The sequence below is a fragment of the Mesocricetus auratus genome, unplaced genomic scaffold (genome assembly GCF_017639785.1).
Source record: "Mesocricetus auratus isolate SY011 unplaced genomic scaffold, BCM_Maur_2.0 Super-Scaffold_100022, whole genome shotgun sequence".
NCBI lineage: Eukaryota > Metazoa > Chordata > Mammalia > Rodentia > Cricetidae > Mesocricetus > Mesocricetus auratus.
The window spans coordinates 30,742,791-30,761,314 of NW_024429203.1; the positions used below are offsets into that span (position 1 = coordinate 30,742,791).

The 18,524-nt window shown below is 36.5% G+C and overlaps 1 protein-coding gene across 5 annotated transcripts in view; it reads right to left on the minus strand.

The window, feature by feature from the left end:
• The window catches only part of Zc3h12c (zinc finger CCCH-type containing 12C), a 57,225-nt gene that overhangs the window by 16,160 nt on the left and 22,541 nt on the right, over positions 1-18,524 (minus strand). For all 5 annotated transcript variants that reach the window (XM_013112904.3, XM_040729981.1, XM_040729982.1 and 2 more), the window contains one exon: positions 15,894-16,648. In XM_013112904.3, coding sequence (XP_012968358.1) covers positions 15,894-16,648 — 755 coding nt within the window. The remainder of the gene's footprint in view (positions 1-15,893; positions 16,649-18,524) is intronic.

Consider the following 18,524-nt stretch of genomic DNA (forward strand, 5'->3'; position numbering starts at 1 on the left):
ATATAATTATAATAATAGTGAGACACTTGAAATTTAATATAAAGTTACACAACTCAGAAAAATTAAAGCTGTTGGCATCATTTAACTTAGTTAAAAATCGGAATCTGTGTGAAAAAAAGAAAATTGAGATAATGCAGACAATAGAGAAAGATGAGTTTTTAAATGTTATGTTACAAGGGTTAAATAATCAAAAAGATACCTTTTCTGTTGTTAAAATAGTGTTCAACAGGAAGAATTTCAGTAAAAAATAGAGAAACCTCACACACACAAACACACAAATATATACACAGGCACACACACTGAAAGATGAAGACATGCACACTCAAATAAATAAAGACGAGTGGAAAACATCATTTTCTAAGACATTTGCCTTTTAAAAGTATTTTAATTATATATTTCATCTAATAGCTAAGTAATGCACAAAGCTGAGGTATGTAAAATAGTAAACAAAATATTATACAATTACAAAATACAAACAATGCACAAAGGTGAAGGGTGTAAAATAATACCACATGCTTACTGAAATGGAAAAGCATACACAAACACTTCATATCCTACCAGAGTTCTGCTCAACACCACTGTGTTAGTAAGATTAATGATGGCTACAGGGCATTCAGAACTGGACTAGTGAGTGGTGCCTGTGTGGCCATTCTGTTGGCATTTACCTAGCACCAGCTCTATTTATACCCTTTGTTCTAGTAATCAAATAAGACATATTCTAATGTCTTAAAGGATGCACTCAGTGGCCTTCTTTTCCAGTATGCACATCGTAGGCTTCATTTCTCATATATCTGTTTCTTCTTTTTTTTTTAAGATTTATTTATTATGTATACAGTGTTCTGCCTCCAGGTCAGAAGAGGACACCAGATCTCATTATAGATGGTTGTGAGCCACCATGTGGTTGCTGGGAATTGAACTCAGGACCTCTGGAAGAGCAGTCAGTGCTCTTAACCTCTGAGCCAGCCATCTCTCCAGCCCGATATCTATTTCTTCTTAAAATAAAGGAAAGCATCCGCCAGGTGTTGGTGGCACACGCCTTTAATCCCAGGGGAGGCAGAGGCAGGCGATCTCTGTGAGTTTGAGGCCAGTCTGGTCTACAGAGAGAGTTCCAGGACAGCCTCGAAAACAATACAGAGAAACCCTGTCTCAAAAAAAAAAAACCCAAAAAAACAAAAAACAAAAAAGGGAAAGCATAATAATGCAGGTAAATGCCTTGCCAACTTTTAACACATATCATATACATATATACTGTCCTAGTTGGAAGCACTAGAACCTTCTAACATGTGGAAATAAATTTAGTATAAAACAGAAATAAAATCTACTTGCTTTGAAGATGCTGAAGGCTGAAAGTGCAAATGCAGACTGTATGATCCACAGCCTATTTTAACAGTCCAGTGCAAATGCAGACTGTATGATCCACAGCCTATTTTAACAGTCCAGGACAGGGCAAGAGTGAAATCAGCTGGACTAACATGTCAGAGGATGGGAAAAAGCAGAGTCTGAGGTCACATTTCCTAAGTCAGACAGGTTGTCTGACAGCCTACTAATGCACCAGTGAAAGGTACAATGTCATGTTAGGTTTCATGGAAGTACTGACTGAAATCTCATTGTTTTTCTGGGGGAAAAAAAACCTTGAAAAATTTCAAGCTATGTCTGGAGAGAATATATACAGCAAGGATTCCTAAATATACCTCACTTGCCAAACCTTAACTACATTGTTACTTTTGATTTAATGATTTGAGATCTATTTGTATTATGCTTTGCTAGTAAATTTTATTATCTGGCAATGTAATTGCTTCTTCAAGCTCTCAAGGCAGGCGTGGATAGTGTTTTTTTCCCCCGTGGTGCTTCATTTGGTGAGAGAAGAATTGTCACACTCACTCAAGAAAGAAAGGTTATTAATAAAGAACTTTCATAAAATATGTATCAGTAGTAGACTATTTAAGTTCTAGAGCCAGAGCAGAAGACTGTAAGCTTCAACCCATAGTTGGCTGATCAAGGCTGTGGGTCTCATTTTTTTCTGTTCCCCATCCATAAGCTTCTGAGAGGGAAGGCAGCTGGCCACAGGAAGGGGAAACACTTACAGAGGCTGCAGTTCTGAGCAGTGCACCCACATCCATGCCCAAACTTGTTCTTTGAGAAAAATAATTCTCCACATGCTTTAATAAGTACAGCGAAGTTTTCTGCTATTTGCACTTGAATATATCCTTAACTTCTATGAGGCATACTATAAACCAAAGAAAACTGACATCATTCTACTAATTCCAGGAGAAAACATTGTAGGCAAAAATGTTATTAGGGATTTACAAAGCTATTACAAAGAGGAGCATACATAGGAAACTACAGTAATTCTGGACTCTGTCTCTGGATTAGGCAGAAGAACACAGGAAGAATGAGCAAATGCACATTCATACTAATTGCCACTTAAGAGACACAGAAGAAAGGAACAACCATTTGAATACTGGTCTAATGCACACATACAATCCTACAAAGATTAAATAAGAGAACATCTTTTCAAGAACACATGGGAACTACACGAACAGTCACTTTACAGAAGAGGGAACCCAAATGACCAATAAACACGAAATGCTCAATAGTAAAAATGCAAATCAAAGCCAAAATGAGACACTACTTCACACCCATCAGATGGGTAAAAATAAAATCCGCAAACACCAGATGTTGCCAAGAATGTGTGAAAAAAGGAACTCATACATTACAGGTTGGAGTGTAAATTGATGTAACTATTTGGGAGAGCAATTTGGCAATATTATAAAGTTGAAGGCGTACTTTCTCTAAAACATAGTAATTTCACATCCAGATACATTAAACTCTACAGCATCCCAAAGTTGAATTCAATGCAGTTAGCCAATGGTTTCCATCCTCTAACCAGAATTAGATTTCAAGTAGAGGTAAGTCAATATTCCTACCTTTGCAAGGAGACGGGAAAAAAAGGCAAGTGGGGTTGTGCAGGTTAAGTCCCCCAGTATCCAAGATTTTCTGATCCAACTTCCAACTGATCAGGTCATAAATGAATGTTGTCAGTGGAGTGCTCAGATACAAATAGGGCACCTATACCTTCCTTCATCCTAAGAATTAGGGACCACTGTGGAAGATGGAGAGAAAGATCGAAATAGCCAGAGGGTTGGGGTGGACCAGAACAAAACAGGATCTTCTGAACATGATAGGAATCGTGGACTCACAGCAGCCGTGTCTGTCTGCACAAGATCAAGCCAGTCAACATTCTAGCATGGAGGTGGGATGGGCTCATGAGTACCCTGCCCTAAGGAGCTACAGACAGCTGATCACTTCTTAATGGGAGAAAGTCAGTTTTCTTTAAGGATGTGTGTGGCCCTTGGTAGGTTGACCTTGCTCCAGTGGATGGCCCCACATTCATGAGTATATGAGAAGCACAAATTGGACTCAATGGATTATTAAAAACAAAAGAGGACAAGAAATTGGGAGGGGCTAGGGGTTGACCCTGGGGGAGGGGAGTGAATACAATAAAAATATGTAGCGAACAGAGGAAGTCCGGAGTAAGTGAAATCCTGAGTGAATGTGTGCTGCTGACATGGGCACAGCATGTCAAGGACCCCATAGCCTCCGACCCATGAAAAATGGGAAAGCCTTCCTTGGTGGTGGATATCTGAATGTTGACGATACTGATAGTGCATGCAGATATTTACAACATGAAGACTATTTCCCTTCAGAGACTGCTCCTCCTGAGGTTAGCTAAATCCAGATCCTTGATGCAGATAAACTCTGCCTCCTTGCTTATCTGTATGTAATAAGCCCACCTCCTTATTCAGCTGTAGGCAATAACCCTGCCTCTCTGTTCAACTCTGTAACAAACATGCTGAGCTTCTGGGATGCTATGGGTTCTCCATCAGAATAAAGTAGAGTTCATCCAAACCCAGCTTTTCTGCATCTGTCTTTTCTTCATTCTCTTGCTGCCCCTAGGCAGATCCATCCCTGGACTAGCATTAGCAAAATATATTATATGAAATTCTCAAAGAATTAATAAAAATACAGTATTAAAAATGAATGCTTACTCAGAAGTTCACAAACATGACCTTGGATAAAAGTCCCCACTAACTACCAAGTCAGAATTATCCGAGTAATACAGGAGTCTGAAAAGAAAACCACCAGGTGGCTCCAAATTGCAGATAGGACTTGGACAGTGAGAAGAATGTGGGGGACACTGAATTAGGTTTCTCTTTATTGAGGCATGTATCTTTATTGAGGCAATAATAGATACAAGGAGCAGCTAAGGCGACACTGATGGAGAAGACACAGTAAGTCTGACAAAACATCTCAAAGAGCAGGATCTAAACATGTACTATATCAACAGACACAAATCAACTGCTGACTATTTTTAAAACAGGACTACATTTCTAATTCTACATACAAAGAGCAGAAAATTTACTATAGCTTTGCAAGCACATACTAACTCAGCATGCATTCAGAGTGTCTTCCCACTCAATAAAATAGCTGACCCTTCATTTATTATTTAATATGTTCTTTTAGGTATCAATTTCTTTTTATACCAATACTGTAGTAATAAGTATAGCTGACATCTCTTATGCACACCTCATGTTAGGTGAGTATGTTGGAGGATTCATAGTTATCTTGAATTAAGTAAGAGACCATGCATATTTATTTACTAAGAGCCTCCCTCCCACAATTATTTTGGTTTAGTGGGATTGGATTTCCAGGGAAAATTCCAAACCCCTACTTTAAGTACTGAGTTTCTGGGGAGCAAAATGGGTAAGAGCTTGAAGTGCCAGACTCAGCACTTGTGGATGGTTGATAAGAGAAGCCCAGGTCTCATTCTTATAAACAGGAGGCAGAGGTAAAAGATAACCTCTTCATAGGTTATGCTATGGTTACAGGACACTGACTATCTCCTCCAATAGCTCTGGCTGCCCCTGTCCTGGCAGCAGTCCATGAAATCCTTTCATAGGAGCTGATCTGGGAGAAGTTCCAGTAGGGCTGCTCAGTCTCAGTGAGCTTTATCAGTGGTCCACTAGGAATTGTTTCCAATAAATGAGGATGGTCTTAGAAGCATATTGAAATAAAATCTGACTCTTTTCTACTTTGGGGCAACTATGCTACTGGAAATTCAAATCTAAGTAAGAATCAAGGGAAAATATGGAGAAAGACAAAGAAGGTAAAGGGACTTAAGTTACAACCTTGTCTGGTCAGTTAAAAGTTTGCACAGGGGATGCTCGGGAAACACATGTAGCTCAGTTGATAGAATTCTTGGTAGTCTTCTGTCTGTTCTTTCTTCTGAGGTCCCTGAGTAACTAAGTCACATCAGAGGACTTCTCATGCTCCCCTCTTGAGTTTCAAGGTCATTACTTTGTGGGAAACACACCTGCTTTATCAAGCAAGAGCTTCCACATTCTGAAGCTTCATGGAGAAAAGACACCTGAGCTCCTGAATATGCACCCATTTGAATGGAAGTGAATACTGATTGCCTTCCATCCCATGCGATGGACTGTGAAGAACATAGGCTTTCCTAAATTAGTGGCAATATCACATGGAAAGTGAACCACTGATTTATTAGGGTCAATGAGACTTCCTAAACAAACATACTAGAATATACTATAGACCTTGTACAAGAAAAAAGGTGAAATTAATTTATAGATTAAACTATCACAGGGACCACTGAGTATTGGGTTGGATAATTTGAGTCTTATTACTTCTACAAGGGCAATCATAGTTTCAGGCATATGCAACTCCCTATGCCTAGTAAATTGGAAATCAGCAGGAGATAAGATAGATACAAATTATCTTGACTAAAAATGTATTCTTTATAAGACTTTCACTATGTTTTAATACTCTGTGAAATCACTTTTTTCATAGATGTAAAAGGATTATCTGTTCATATTTACCACTGCAATATATCTGAAGAACATATCTATTTTATTTTTCTGTCCTCATGGAGGCAATTTCATGAGAAGTCAAAACTTGTCTATAATAATTTATATCATAATACCACTGGAGAATTAAAGTATACTTGCTATTAATGTCAATAAACTACTTCTGAGGGTTAATAGATTATAAAAGTAGATTTTTAATATAAAGAAAGACTCAGGGAACCACTTATTTAATTATAATTTTTGTGATTCAGAAAAGGAAGGTGATAAACCAACCATGGTCTACCTTATCTAGTAAATGCAATTCCCTATATCATATTTTCATCAGCTGTAACATTAACTAGGCTAGGCCAAAGAAAAGAAAGCTTATTTTAGAATTGTAATTGTCATCATCCAAAGGGAGACACAAGCAGCAAATGATGGAAATTTAAAATAGGAGTAAAGTCATTTATTAAGGGAGATTGCTTCTTAATGATTTATATGGTAGTCAAGGGCAAGAAAGAACACAGGTGTTACTTTTCAAATACCTTCAAAGTTTATTTCACTACAGTCGTATCATAATGCTTGTAAACAACCTTTGAAATTATAGGTGACATTTTATTACATAAAATTATATAAACTATATTTATATTTATTGTATAAATATAACTAAGTGATCAAAAGAAAGCTATCCTTAAAAATAATTTGCAGAACATCTACAACCTAATTATAAAAATTGTACACAGAATGACATGTTTTATACTTAAATAGGGATGGATTTTCAAGAGTAAGCTAATATGGTGAAAATAGCAATTGTCTCTGGAATTAGGCATGTCTCTGTTTTTAAGCCACTTTTCTACAGATCTTGGACAAATTCTTATTCTAAACCTCAATTTCCCATATTTAAAACCATATGTGATTGTGAGAATCAAAAAAAGTAATATACATAAAAAGCCTGTCTTGAGTATCCTACTAATAGAGGGTTTCAACCAACATTACTTCCCTCAGTTTCTGATGAGCCTGGAGTCCTCAATGTTTAGGAAAGGACACTGGTTTAGAATGTGGAAAAAAGACTTTATAGCTTCAATCTCACCATACAGTATAATGATTCTTATGTATCTTGAGGACATCACTAAACAGTTCTAATTCCCAAAAGAAACCAAAAGGTAGCAAGGTAATTAGAGGACTCAATAACAAAACAAATGCTTTTCTGCAACCTTCCATTTCTTTCATTAAAACAACAAGAACACTTAACCTACACATTTACTAAATTCTAAAATGTCCCTTTATGTGATACTGTCCCTAGAAAGATGAAATATGAATATACACAATGCCTAAGATTTGATTGATCTTCATACCAAACTGTCCATCATGAAACTACATAGCAGAGTTGTCAGCAAAGCATCTACAATAAAAGAAAGGATGAAAAATACTTTTTAATGTTTAAGAACCATGTTCCAGTCTCTAGTCCTGAAGTCCTTTATGTTTAGATAGATATTAAAAATAATTAAGAATTCACAGAATAATAGTAATATAATATTAAATATTTGATGAACACCAAATTATTTAGATAAAGCCTAGGTGTTCCCCAAATATTTGAATTCATTTTATTTTTTTCTTCAGATTTTAGACCTTATGCATGAACTATCTTAGACACATAAAGATAGATTTAAATTTTAAAGCAACCTAAAAAAATGTCTTAAAGACCTTCAATGTTTAATAATTTTTGGAAGAAAATGTATTTCATTTATTCTATGTTTTAGGTAGTACAAATAACTAACACCTTCAACAGAAAGACAGAACATTTTATTTTCTGGATTACTATTTTTGTAGTCCAGTTAAATCACATTGTACTCGAGAACCTACAATTAATTTCATGTTGTGGGCTTGAAAGCACCTGGAGCCCTTTTCCCGAAGGACCAAGGTTAATAAGCATGTTTCCTTCCTTAGGCACGCCTGCTGTCACTCTCTCAGCTACTCTACTGCACTGTCTCTGATTTTTCTCAACAGTAGCAAATCACTGTGGATCTCATCCTAGTTCTCTGGTTGCTACCACTAACCATCACCCCAGGACAGTAAACCCTGCTGTTACCGGTCACTTAGTGTTCACAAGTTGTGCTCCTGCCAGAAACTCCACAGAAGGGCACAGAGGCTTTTTGGGGGAGAGAGGCAAGGACATTTTTCAGTGGGCAACAAAGCCCCCCAAACATGCTCCAGGTCCAACAGAATTCCACTTTGCTTCCAAGCAAGTTTTACAAAAGTGCATTGCTTTCTGGGTAAAGAAAGTGTGAAAGACCACTGGTTGAGGAAAATAAAAATATTCAACCAAAGCTGATTATTAACACAGCAAGAGAGGTAGTGCTGATACTTGGGAAGTAGAGAAATAGGAGGAAGATGCTCTTTGTCTTACATGGGAGACCCAGGAAGATCAGCATGGAAGCACATCTTGCTAATCTAGGTCTGAGTGGTCCATGAGTCTAAACATGACAAAGAAAACATATCTGCTGAGGAAAGATTAACGAACATGTGAATTAGTAAGAGCAGAAAATGTGGACTCTAACCATGTTTTGACAGTTGTCATCAATAATGCTAGTTACGTGAAGATCCGTGAATAACTTTACTAGTTTGCTATTTTTTAGGTTATGATTTAAATAAACATATGTAAGGCAATAGGAGAGGTGACTGCCACTGCTCTCATAAAATGTATGATATCAATGAATTATGTACTTAAAGTCACAGGGTTATTATGGGATATAATTAGGCTTTGTCTCAATCAGACTCTACACTGGTACAATTAAAAAACAAAAACACATCCCAGCTCTGATTCTTTCCATACTCTATAAATTATAAACAGAAAGAGAAACGGAGTACTGACAGCTTGCAAGTAATACCAGTGATATACCTGAGGGAAATTACACTGCCCTTGAACTCATGCAGCAAGTTGGATTTACAAGCATTCTACTGAGATGTCCAACAGAAAATATGAATCACATATGTAATTTTAAGTGACCTAGCATAGCATACAAAAAATCTGAAATCAATTTTATTATGTGTTTCAGTTAACATAATTATATCAAATATAATCAACATTAAAGTCATTGAAATAATTTACATATTATTTGTAGCATGCTTTGAAAATCCGTATGCATTTCATACATTGGATTCTCAATTCCAACTAGACATATTTTGAGATAAATAGCCATAAGCTGCTGGCGGCTACTACAGTGGATCAGGAAGGTCAATTATACATGATTTTGATACAGTTTTATTGAGGGAGCCAAAGGTTATCTGAATGAACTCTAGCCAGTCATAGTTTCTCCTGAAGTCTAATCAAAGCATCATGATTTTAATAATTGTAAGTCAGTGCTATATTTAAATGGTAGACAGGTAAAAGGAGGAAAACCTAACCCACCACTGAAGGTGAATTTTAGCTTGGGCAAGACAGTGTTCACTGCTGATATTTAAGAGTTCTCAAGTTTGTGTAATTTCATAGAGCAGATTACATGCATAAAGTATTTTATATTTTAAAGGAAAGACTCAGAAGTTTCAATCTAAGTGTACAAACTGCTGAACTCACTGGGTGGTGGTGGCTCAGGTCTTTAATCCCAGCACTCGGGAGGCAGAGGCAGGCAGATCTCTGTGAGTTCAAGGCCAACCTGGTCTCCAAACAGAGTTCCAGGACAGCCAGGGCTGTTACAGAGAAACCCTGTCTCAAAAGAAGGAGGAGGAGGAGGAGGAGGAGATGGAGGAGGAGAAAAAACTGTTGAGCTCAGAGTGTATCTTCTGAGTGCATGCCTTGGATCACTGCTTTCCTATCAAGGAAAGTCATCATGACTTCTGCATACCATTGTTCTGTATTCACATTAAAAATTTGCATCTGATTTCTGTTCAAACTAAGAAAACTACCTTGATGACTCACCTGGAGCACTTTTCTGCCAGCTTTGTACTAATACCATTTGTTTTCCAACAGGAGTCTTTGTGGGAGGTAGACTATAAAATGTTAATCAAATAGTTGGATTATTTCTCTGTTTTGTGCTACTTCATTGGCATATAAAAGTATTGGTATTATTAGTGCATCTTCTTCTCCAGTTGTTCACCGTTATGCCCATATTCCTATCTCCAGTTTTAGTTCTCAAACATTCTCTAAATTTCCCTATGGAGTCATCTCTCCTAAATGTCAATCTACTACACCATTCTTCCTTGGGTAAGATTCATCTGGTGGTTCGTCAGCACAAACAGAGGTAACACAACACAGATCCTACTAGCAAAAGAAGTTTATGTGAGAGTATTAAGCAACGAAATATTGGTCCTGATAATTGGCACAAACATGTTCTAAGGATTTCTGGTCTACTTATCAGCCAGGAGATTCGACCCAACACAGAAACCTAAGTTCACTGACCAAGACAGAAGACTTGTAATGATGGAGCAGGGCTTAACACTTAGGGCATATAAAGAAGAGGACAGGTGTCCCAGCTTCCTTTCCAATATGTGGCAGTAATGATAAGGGTCTTGGTTTTTTCCTTATATTTTTGGTTGTGAGCATATCCATTAATGGCTGAGCCATCTCTCCAGGCCTCTTGTTTTTTTTTTTTTCTTATTTGTCATTCTCATTTTGTATGAAATCTGGAAGAGACTTAGGTAGAATGTGGAGATTTAGTTCATTTTGAATGTCAGAAGACGAGGCCCTTGAAGCATACTAAAGAAATAAAACATTTTTGGAAACCAAGGGATCCTAACAGCAACTAATTCTTACCCCTGACAGCTCACAAGTTGTACTTTCTAAACAACATGATAAATCATTGAAACCTGAAAAAAATTTAAAATAACTGGATTTAAGGAAATACACTAATTTAAACTAATGGGAACATATGGAGAGAGACCAGTTTTATATTCTATTGCTATCCCAAATTTAATGGAATCACTGATTTTGAAGAAACAACAATCATAACAGTAAGAATTCCAGCAATTAGGGTAAATATTGTATTTTGTTTCCATATCTATAAATGGAGTATAAATTTCATGATTATGAAATATTACTATTAAGGAAAGAGGCCTATTTCCTGAGTGAATAATATATGAAATAATTTAGCTCATTTAAAAAAAGAATTGATATTAGCTACAGCCATTTGTCAGAGTTTCTCAGACTAGCTAGCTCTGTTTCACACCCAGAAAGCAAGTACTTCTTTGGTTCCCATCACTTTATAGTAAAGTTTAGAGATTTCTTTAAAAACAGTTCATTCTTTTCTAAAAAGTTTTGCATACTAGGTCCTTGATGATCCTATACCTGGTTGGTGGTGAAGTACCTATTATAAACTGCAGTAGAGTAAGTTGAGTGTTCATCTGTAAGTTTGTGGCAAATTGTGTATTCAACAGACTTTATTCAATTCTTATCATTGAAGCACATTAAAAACAACAACAACAACAACAGCCATCACCACCAAAAAGAAAATCATTAACCAAGCTAAAAGCAGCAGCATGCTCTCTAAGGCAACAGAAAAGCTCTACAACTTTTCAGACCCATTTTATATATATTCTGGAGACTCCTTTGTGACACTGTGTAAACTGTCATTGAGGAGATGATGATTGAAATCAATGTAATTATTAAAATACATCATTCATAGTTTATAAAAGCTATGGCTATGACTTGCCCAAGACCATACCAGATGGCATGTCAACATAGATGGGAAAAGGTTCGTAAGGTCACACCCCTAGTAGAAGGGCAGTCAATAATTTCTGAGAGACAGAAAACAGTTTTCTTCAGGAACAAGCTCCCTGTAGGTTACCTAAGTGCTCATCCCTAAACACATGCATTTAGGTAACAATATTTAGACTCAGGTTGTGCATGCACATGTGTATATACACGTGTAAGTATATATAAAACAAATAATAATAGAAGAAGAGAATATGAATTTGAGAGGGTGTGGCTGGGAAAAATGAGAGGAGTTGGAGGGGAGAAAGGGGTAAAATTATGTAAATATAGTGTACTTATATATGAAATTCTCAAAAAATGGTTCATGAATAAAAATAAAACCAGGATAACTGTTTAAGTTTTGTTTTCTCTCTCTTGAACAGTATTTCAAATTGAACCTTAGGGCCTCATTCATGGGAGTCAAGTATTCTACCAGTAAGCTACAGCTATAGCCTAAATTCTCATTTGTTGCTATATTCCTGATTGAGAGATTAGTTCTTTAAGGTAAGAATACCTGTAATTTATTGACTGTCTATTACACATTAAGCATTGCTAACAAATATCTCTCATCCTGATAAACAAAATTGACAATAGGACTTCTCCCTTTACGAATCTGAAAACAGAGCCTTGCAGTGGTGGTGCTCACTTTTAATCCCAGCACTCGGGAGGCAGAGGTAGGTGGATCTTTGTGAGTTCAAGGCCAGCCTGTTCTACAGAGCTAGTTCCAGGACAGATATGGCTGTTACATAGAGAAACCCTGTCTCAAAAACAACAACAACAAAAAATCTGAAAACAGAGGCTGGAGGCTTTAACCAACTGGAGGAAAAGCGAAGAGTATCACATAGAGAACTAAGTATTGTCTTTTGTTTTTTAATTTCAGCTTTTCTTTTTTAAAACTTATTTATTTTTTATGTGAGTGGTTTGTCTTCATGTACACCTGCATGCCAGAAGAGGTCATCAGATTCCATTATAGATGGTTGTGAGCCACTATATGGGTACTGGGAATTGAACTCTGGCTCTCTGGAAGAACAGCCAGTGCTCTTAACTACTGAGCCATCTCACCTGCCCCAGAGAACCGAGTATTGTAAAATCCCAAAAGGGAGCTGGGGAATTTTAACAGTAGCTTGCCTAGCATTCATCAGGTCCTGTGTTCAATCCTCATCCCATTTTGTATTTTGAATAAAAGTGGTATTGCTCTCCTATTTTAAATATGCATTTAATATGACTGTGTATATCAAGTCTGTGCTTAGCATTTAACTAAGAATGAAATACTTATTTATGGAGCTGTCAGGAAATAAGAAAGATAACAAAATAAGATTCCAAACTAGGTCCATATTTACTTATCACATATAATCTACTACATGTGTACATATATTATATACAAAACAGGCTTGCTAAGCTTGGCATGAACAGACAATTAAGTTTAAAAGTGAAAGTATATAATATGTATGTAGCATAAAATGGAGGAAATCTCTCTGTATTTTAGTTATAGAAAAATTTTGGACCTGAAGTAAATATGTATTTATAAACAACTTTGTAGCTGTAGATAGAATTTATAAATGGCAGAATGTATAAGCTTCCTATAAATTTTCATGAATTCTGTTTTTTTTTAAATCATAGACATGGTGAAATGCCTTATTGTGACTGACAGAATAATACTGCTATAATAATTTCCTGTCAACTTGTTCCCTCCTGAAATGCCTGAAGCACTTCAGTTTAGGTGCCAGATTAAAATATGTGATGAAGAAAAGAAATTGATCTGCATGGCCCCAATTTTATAGCAAGGGCTACAGAATAGAGCCCTAATTAGGTGTGGGCAGATGTTTGTTTGTATAAACATTGTTTGAAATGTTTTAACTATGCCATGTGTCTGGCATCAAAGCTTTTCTGTAGGTAATGCTCAATGCGTCAAATTAAAACTCAACAAAATCCTTCCCCAACTTTTTCTCTTTGTCGTTCCCTTCCTGTGTTAATCTTCTAGAGCAGTGGTTCTCAATCTTCATAATGCTGTGACCCTTTAATATAGTCCCTCATGTTGTGGTGACCCAACCATAAAATTACTATTTTCTTTGCTACTTCGTAAATGTAATTTTGCTACTGTTATGAATTGCAGTGTAAATATCTGATATATGATCCCTGTAAAGGCTCATTCAACCCCCAAAGGGGTCATGATGTACAGGTTAAGAACGACTGTACTGTTCTAGAGTAACAGTCAGCATTTGGGCTTCTGTCTTCAATACGTTACGGGATTCTTGAAAACATTTTCCTGGCTGTGATGCCCTGTGACTTTTTTTTAAAGCACAACATGAGATATTCTCTCTTAAAAGCCTTCCTTTCCTCTGTTCGATGACATTTTTTGTCTCTTAGTCTTTCCAGCACTATAAATATTTCTAACAGTGTCAATACTTTAATGTTGTTGATTCCCAATGTCTACCTATAAAAACAGCAAAGCAAAAAAAAAAAAAAAAAAAAGGTATTTGGGCTTTCCTTTCACTCAAACAAATCAGGCTCTTTAGCTCTACAACACTAGAAGATGTTCTTTTGTTTGTATGTTCATTTAGTTTTTCAAGACGGGTTGCTATGTGTAGCCCTAGATGTTCTGGAACTCAGGGGCTGGCCTCAAACTTCCAGTGATCTGCCTGCCTCTGCCTCACAAATGCTGGGATTAAAAATAGCTCTGGTAATTCTGGCATATAGCTATGACAACAGGTATTGCCCCAAGATTTACAACTGTCCTTATTACTTTCTTCATGGCAATTTCATAGACTTTGCAACTACATATTATCATCAAGGTAATCAGTTGGTACTTCTGGGTTATTATAAGAAAAACCATCATTCTGTCACAAAATTTGGAAAAGACCAAATAGCATGCTTTCATAGCTCTATGGTACTTGTCAGGGTTCTCTTCATTCCATAGAATGTGTTGTTCTCATTAAAATTGTCTCCTACTTGCTACACATCACTGACAAGTTGTTGTAAAGCATTCTTCTATCTAAAACCCTTTGGTTCTCTTTGGATTGCAAAGCATTTGAGGCCTTATTGCATTGTTAGGGATTAACTCATAGAATTATACATGCTACGCAAGTGTATTTCCAACAAACTACATCCCCAAGCTCCATTAAAGCCTTGCACAATTTGGCTATAACCTTTGTCACATTTCCTCTTTTACTATATGATGAAGGGTGTACCCTCTGAAGTCACACATATTTAGTTTTGAATGTTTAGCTATGGTAAGTAATTTAGATACTGTAAGTCTAGTTGCTGATAAATGAAAGATCCTGCTGCCTCCATCTGGAGGGCTGCATAGAAAAGTACATACTAGTCCTCTTCATATTTTATGTGGCCTACAAGAGACAACTGTTTTAAGATTTCAATATAGATTGTCACATAAACAATTCTTATGAATAACTGTCTAAGCTACACCTTGAATTTCAGGTGTTTTCAATGTGTGACATTCTAAAATTACTACCTATTATGGTAGTTAATAGCCACATGTGCTACTGAGCACTAAAATAGCACAATTCCAGAAAAAGATACACTGTACCACATTCCAAAATCTCATTTTCACAAGTAACTTTTAAAACTTGATTATATGTTGGAATGTTATTTTATATGTATTAGTGAAATAGTAAGACATTTCAAATAACATATAGTTTGCATTGTATTGCCACTGAAAACACAGCCAGAGAAAACTCTTTCAACAATTTCTCGTCTAGTATTTCCAAGATCTCCTTTTGATACACAATAGCTGAAACTCTAAGCTGTTGAAGATCTTATGTCTTTTTAGGTCTTTTCCTCCTCCAATGCAGTGAATATGGTGGGAACTTAACTACAATGACTGAATTTAGAACCATCTAACTTTAGGGCATCAACTTCACTTGAATAAAATGTTTCCTCAGTTCCTAAAGAATTATGTTTTAATTACATTTCTTGAATGGAGCACAGACCTGAAAAGTGTATCTTTGATTTGTTATCAAACCAAAAGAATGGATTTTTATCTTCTAGAAGAATCGGGTTATCCCAAGTTATTTTCATGTGAAAACAGGTTTTGTTTCATATAAAAACGATTTGTTGAATGCCATCATACTTGATTTCTTTAAAAACTCACAATCAACACTAAGCTGATAATAGACACTAATTTTTAAGCTGTAGCACTTGAGTCAAGAGGAAGAAAAATAAAAAAGGAGTATCTAAAAAAGAATATCTATTCAAAGATAAAAAAATAAGTGTTTTCTAAAAGTTAATGTTGAGAGATTTTAATGTCTATGAATAGGAAAACAGCCAAAGAACTGGAATAACTTTCAAAGATTTAGTAATAGCTTCAGTAAAGATTAAAAAAAACTTACCTCATTGCCACATTGCTACCATCAATAACTACTGGTCTCAGATTTTCGCCGTCATCTGTTACAATCTCTTGCATCGGAGACTCAGACCTCTGAGATTCCAGCGATGATGTTTCCCGCATTACACTGCTTATAGTACTAACTGTTTGATCCGCTTCAGTTTTGTTTCCAAGTTTGACAAGTTCTCCCAATATATCATTGATTAAAGCATCAGTACCAAGTTTGTTTAGCACGAGCTGGACCTGCTCCTCAGAGTAACCTAACTTCAGTGCAAACTCCAGTTTTGTTTGGTATTCTCGAACCACATCAGGGGGTTTCTTCACTTCCTTGGATGGAGTCTGGGACCCATCTGGTTTAAAGTCTTGCAGACACGCGTCACTATGTTTAAGCAGGTGAGGCTCTAAGCAGGGAGACCGACATAACTGCCTGTGAGTCTTGGCTAACAAGCATGGCTCCACTGAAAGGCTACTCAGCTGTCCTGACTCATGATCAGAATTCGTGCTTTCTTCAGAGTCCCCGGAGCTCACACTCTCTTCAGACACCTCTTTTTCTTCCTTCCCTGAACTGACTGTATCCATTGTTGGTTTCTCTCCCATAGGCCAAGGCACAGCTGCACTTATCTGTGGATCAGTGCTCTCCATATAAAGGTGGCCAAGGTCATGCCCCAGGTGGTCCTTCAAGCCCATGAAGCTGTTCTGCACACTTGACTCCACTTTGCTGCTTTTCCTGTATTCTTGAATGCAGAGTACCCCGTATTCCTAGAGAAAATCGTAAGGTATTTAATAGATCATATTTACTGTTTGAATCTTCCCTCAGCAAACAAGTCAGAACTGCCAAACTACTGACTGCCTACTTTGTATTTTGTCTGAAGCCGCTCATCACCCATAGCAAACTTACCAAGACTCCTTTACATGAATCCCTCCAAGGCAGCAGCAAAGTAAACACTAAATCACACTGGGCTTTACAAAGGTTTGTTCTCTCTCTCTCTCTCTCTCTCTCTCTCTCTCTCTCTCTCTCTCTCTCTCTCTCTCTCTCTCTGTCTGTCTGTCTCTGTCTCTCTCTCTGTCTCTGTCTCTCTCCCCTCTCTGTGTACTGATGTGTAGGTGTGTACCAATTAAAGAATAAGAGATCATGAATTTCAAGGTGGGGGGCACATTCATGTTGAAGGAGAGGGAGAGAGTAAATGATGTAAAGATAGTACTCATATGTGAAAGTTTTAAAAAATAAATTTAGATACTGAAATGAAGGGATACATATCTAAACTAGTCAGTAAGGAATTGAATAATCACAAAGCTAATTACATCCCTACCCAAGCATGCTGCTGTATGCCTGCGATATTAGTGACTGGGACATTGAAACATGAAAACGGTATGTTTGGGATTAGCTTGGGCTACATAGTGAGTTCCAATTCAGCCTGTGTTACAGAGAGACACTGTCTCAAGAAGAAGAAGAAAGAAGGAGGAAGAGGAGGAGGAGGAAGGAGGAAAGAAGGAAGGAAGGGAGGAAGAAAGGAAGGAAGAAAGAAAGGAAGGAAGGGGCTAATTTCCTTCCATTTTGAGATGAATATAATTTTCATTAACAATTACAACTTTGTGAATACTGAGCATTGTAACAGAATATACTTCTAAGTATTATGATCCTTTATTAAGTGGCAGAGACACAGTAGTCTATTTCGTTCAAGAAAAAAAGTTTTTTAATATACATTTGTTGAGAGCAGTGAAATTAAATATTTTACATAAAATCTGAGGCAAACAAATACATTGTCATATCAGTTTTTTGGTTTGATAAAAGTATTTTGTATTGCATCAGATTAATTAACAACATACTTGCATTTTGTTAAAAGCTCACTTCTCCATTTTCCTTGCAGGAATATTTTTATTGTTTAAAATGTTTTTGTTACACTACTTTTCCTTAAGACCTATTAGAAATAATTTATTTCTCTTCTAGGAATGTCAGAAAAGTAAGGTTATGTTCTGTTTTTACTCCACAAATACTGTATCAACAACAGGAGTATACTGATAAAAGCAACTCTGCTTTTCTACCATTAATTAGTGAACCTAAGGTTGTCATTTAAAAAAAAAACCTAATTAATCTAGTGAAGAAAATTGGAGAAACATTTTTTTAAATTGCATCAGTTTAACAAAATACATATGCCAGAAGAAACATTAAAAGGCTGATTTTTTGAGAAACTTTAAAGTTTACCCAATAAACCCACTCAGTATCAAACATTTCTATTAAGTGTATTGAATTTTATTAACTAGGATGAATACTGGAAAATATGCAATTTTTAAAAACTACAAAATTTCAGTATTTCCTTGGGGTAGAAGTCCTACACATTTCTATAGGACTTTCTTCAGGGTTTGTTCTTGGCTAATAACTTGAATACCACTGTTCTACTCATACAACACTTGCTAAAGAAGCACCCGACCTCCCTATTCTGGATGCCCCACTGATAAAGAACATCTGCTTCATATGAAGCTGTGTCCATTTCAACTTTTCTATTAATATGGAGATGCACGGCCCAATTACTTAGAATTAAGGAAGGAATTTTGAAAGTGAATCTGTACACCCTGTGATTTATTAACTACAGTAATGTACTAACACCATAATGCAAGTAACAAATCACAACAGCAT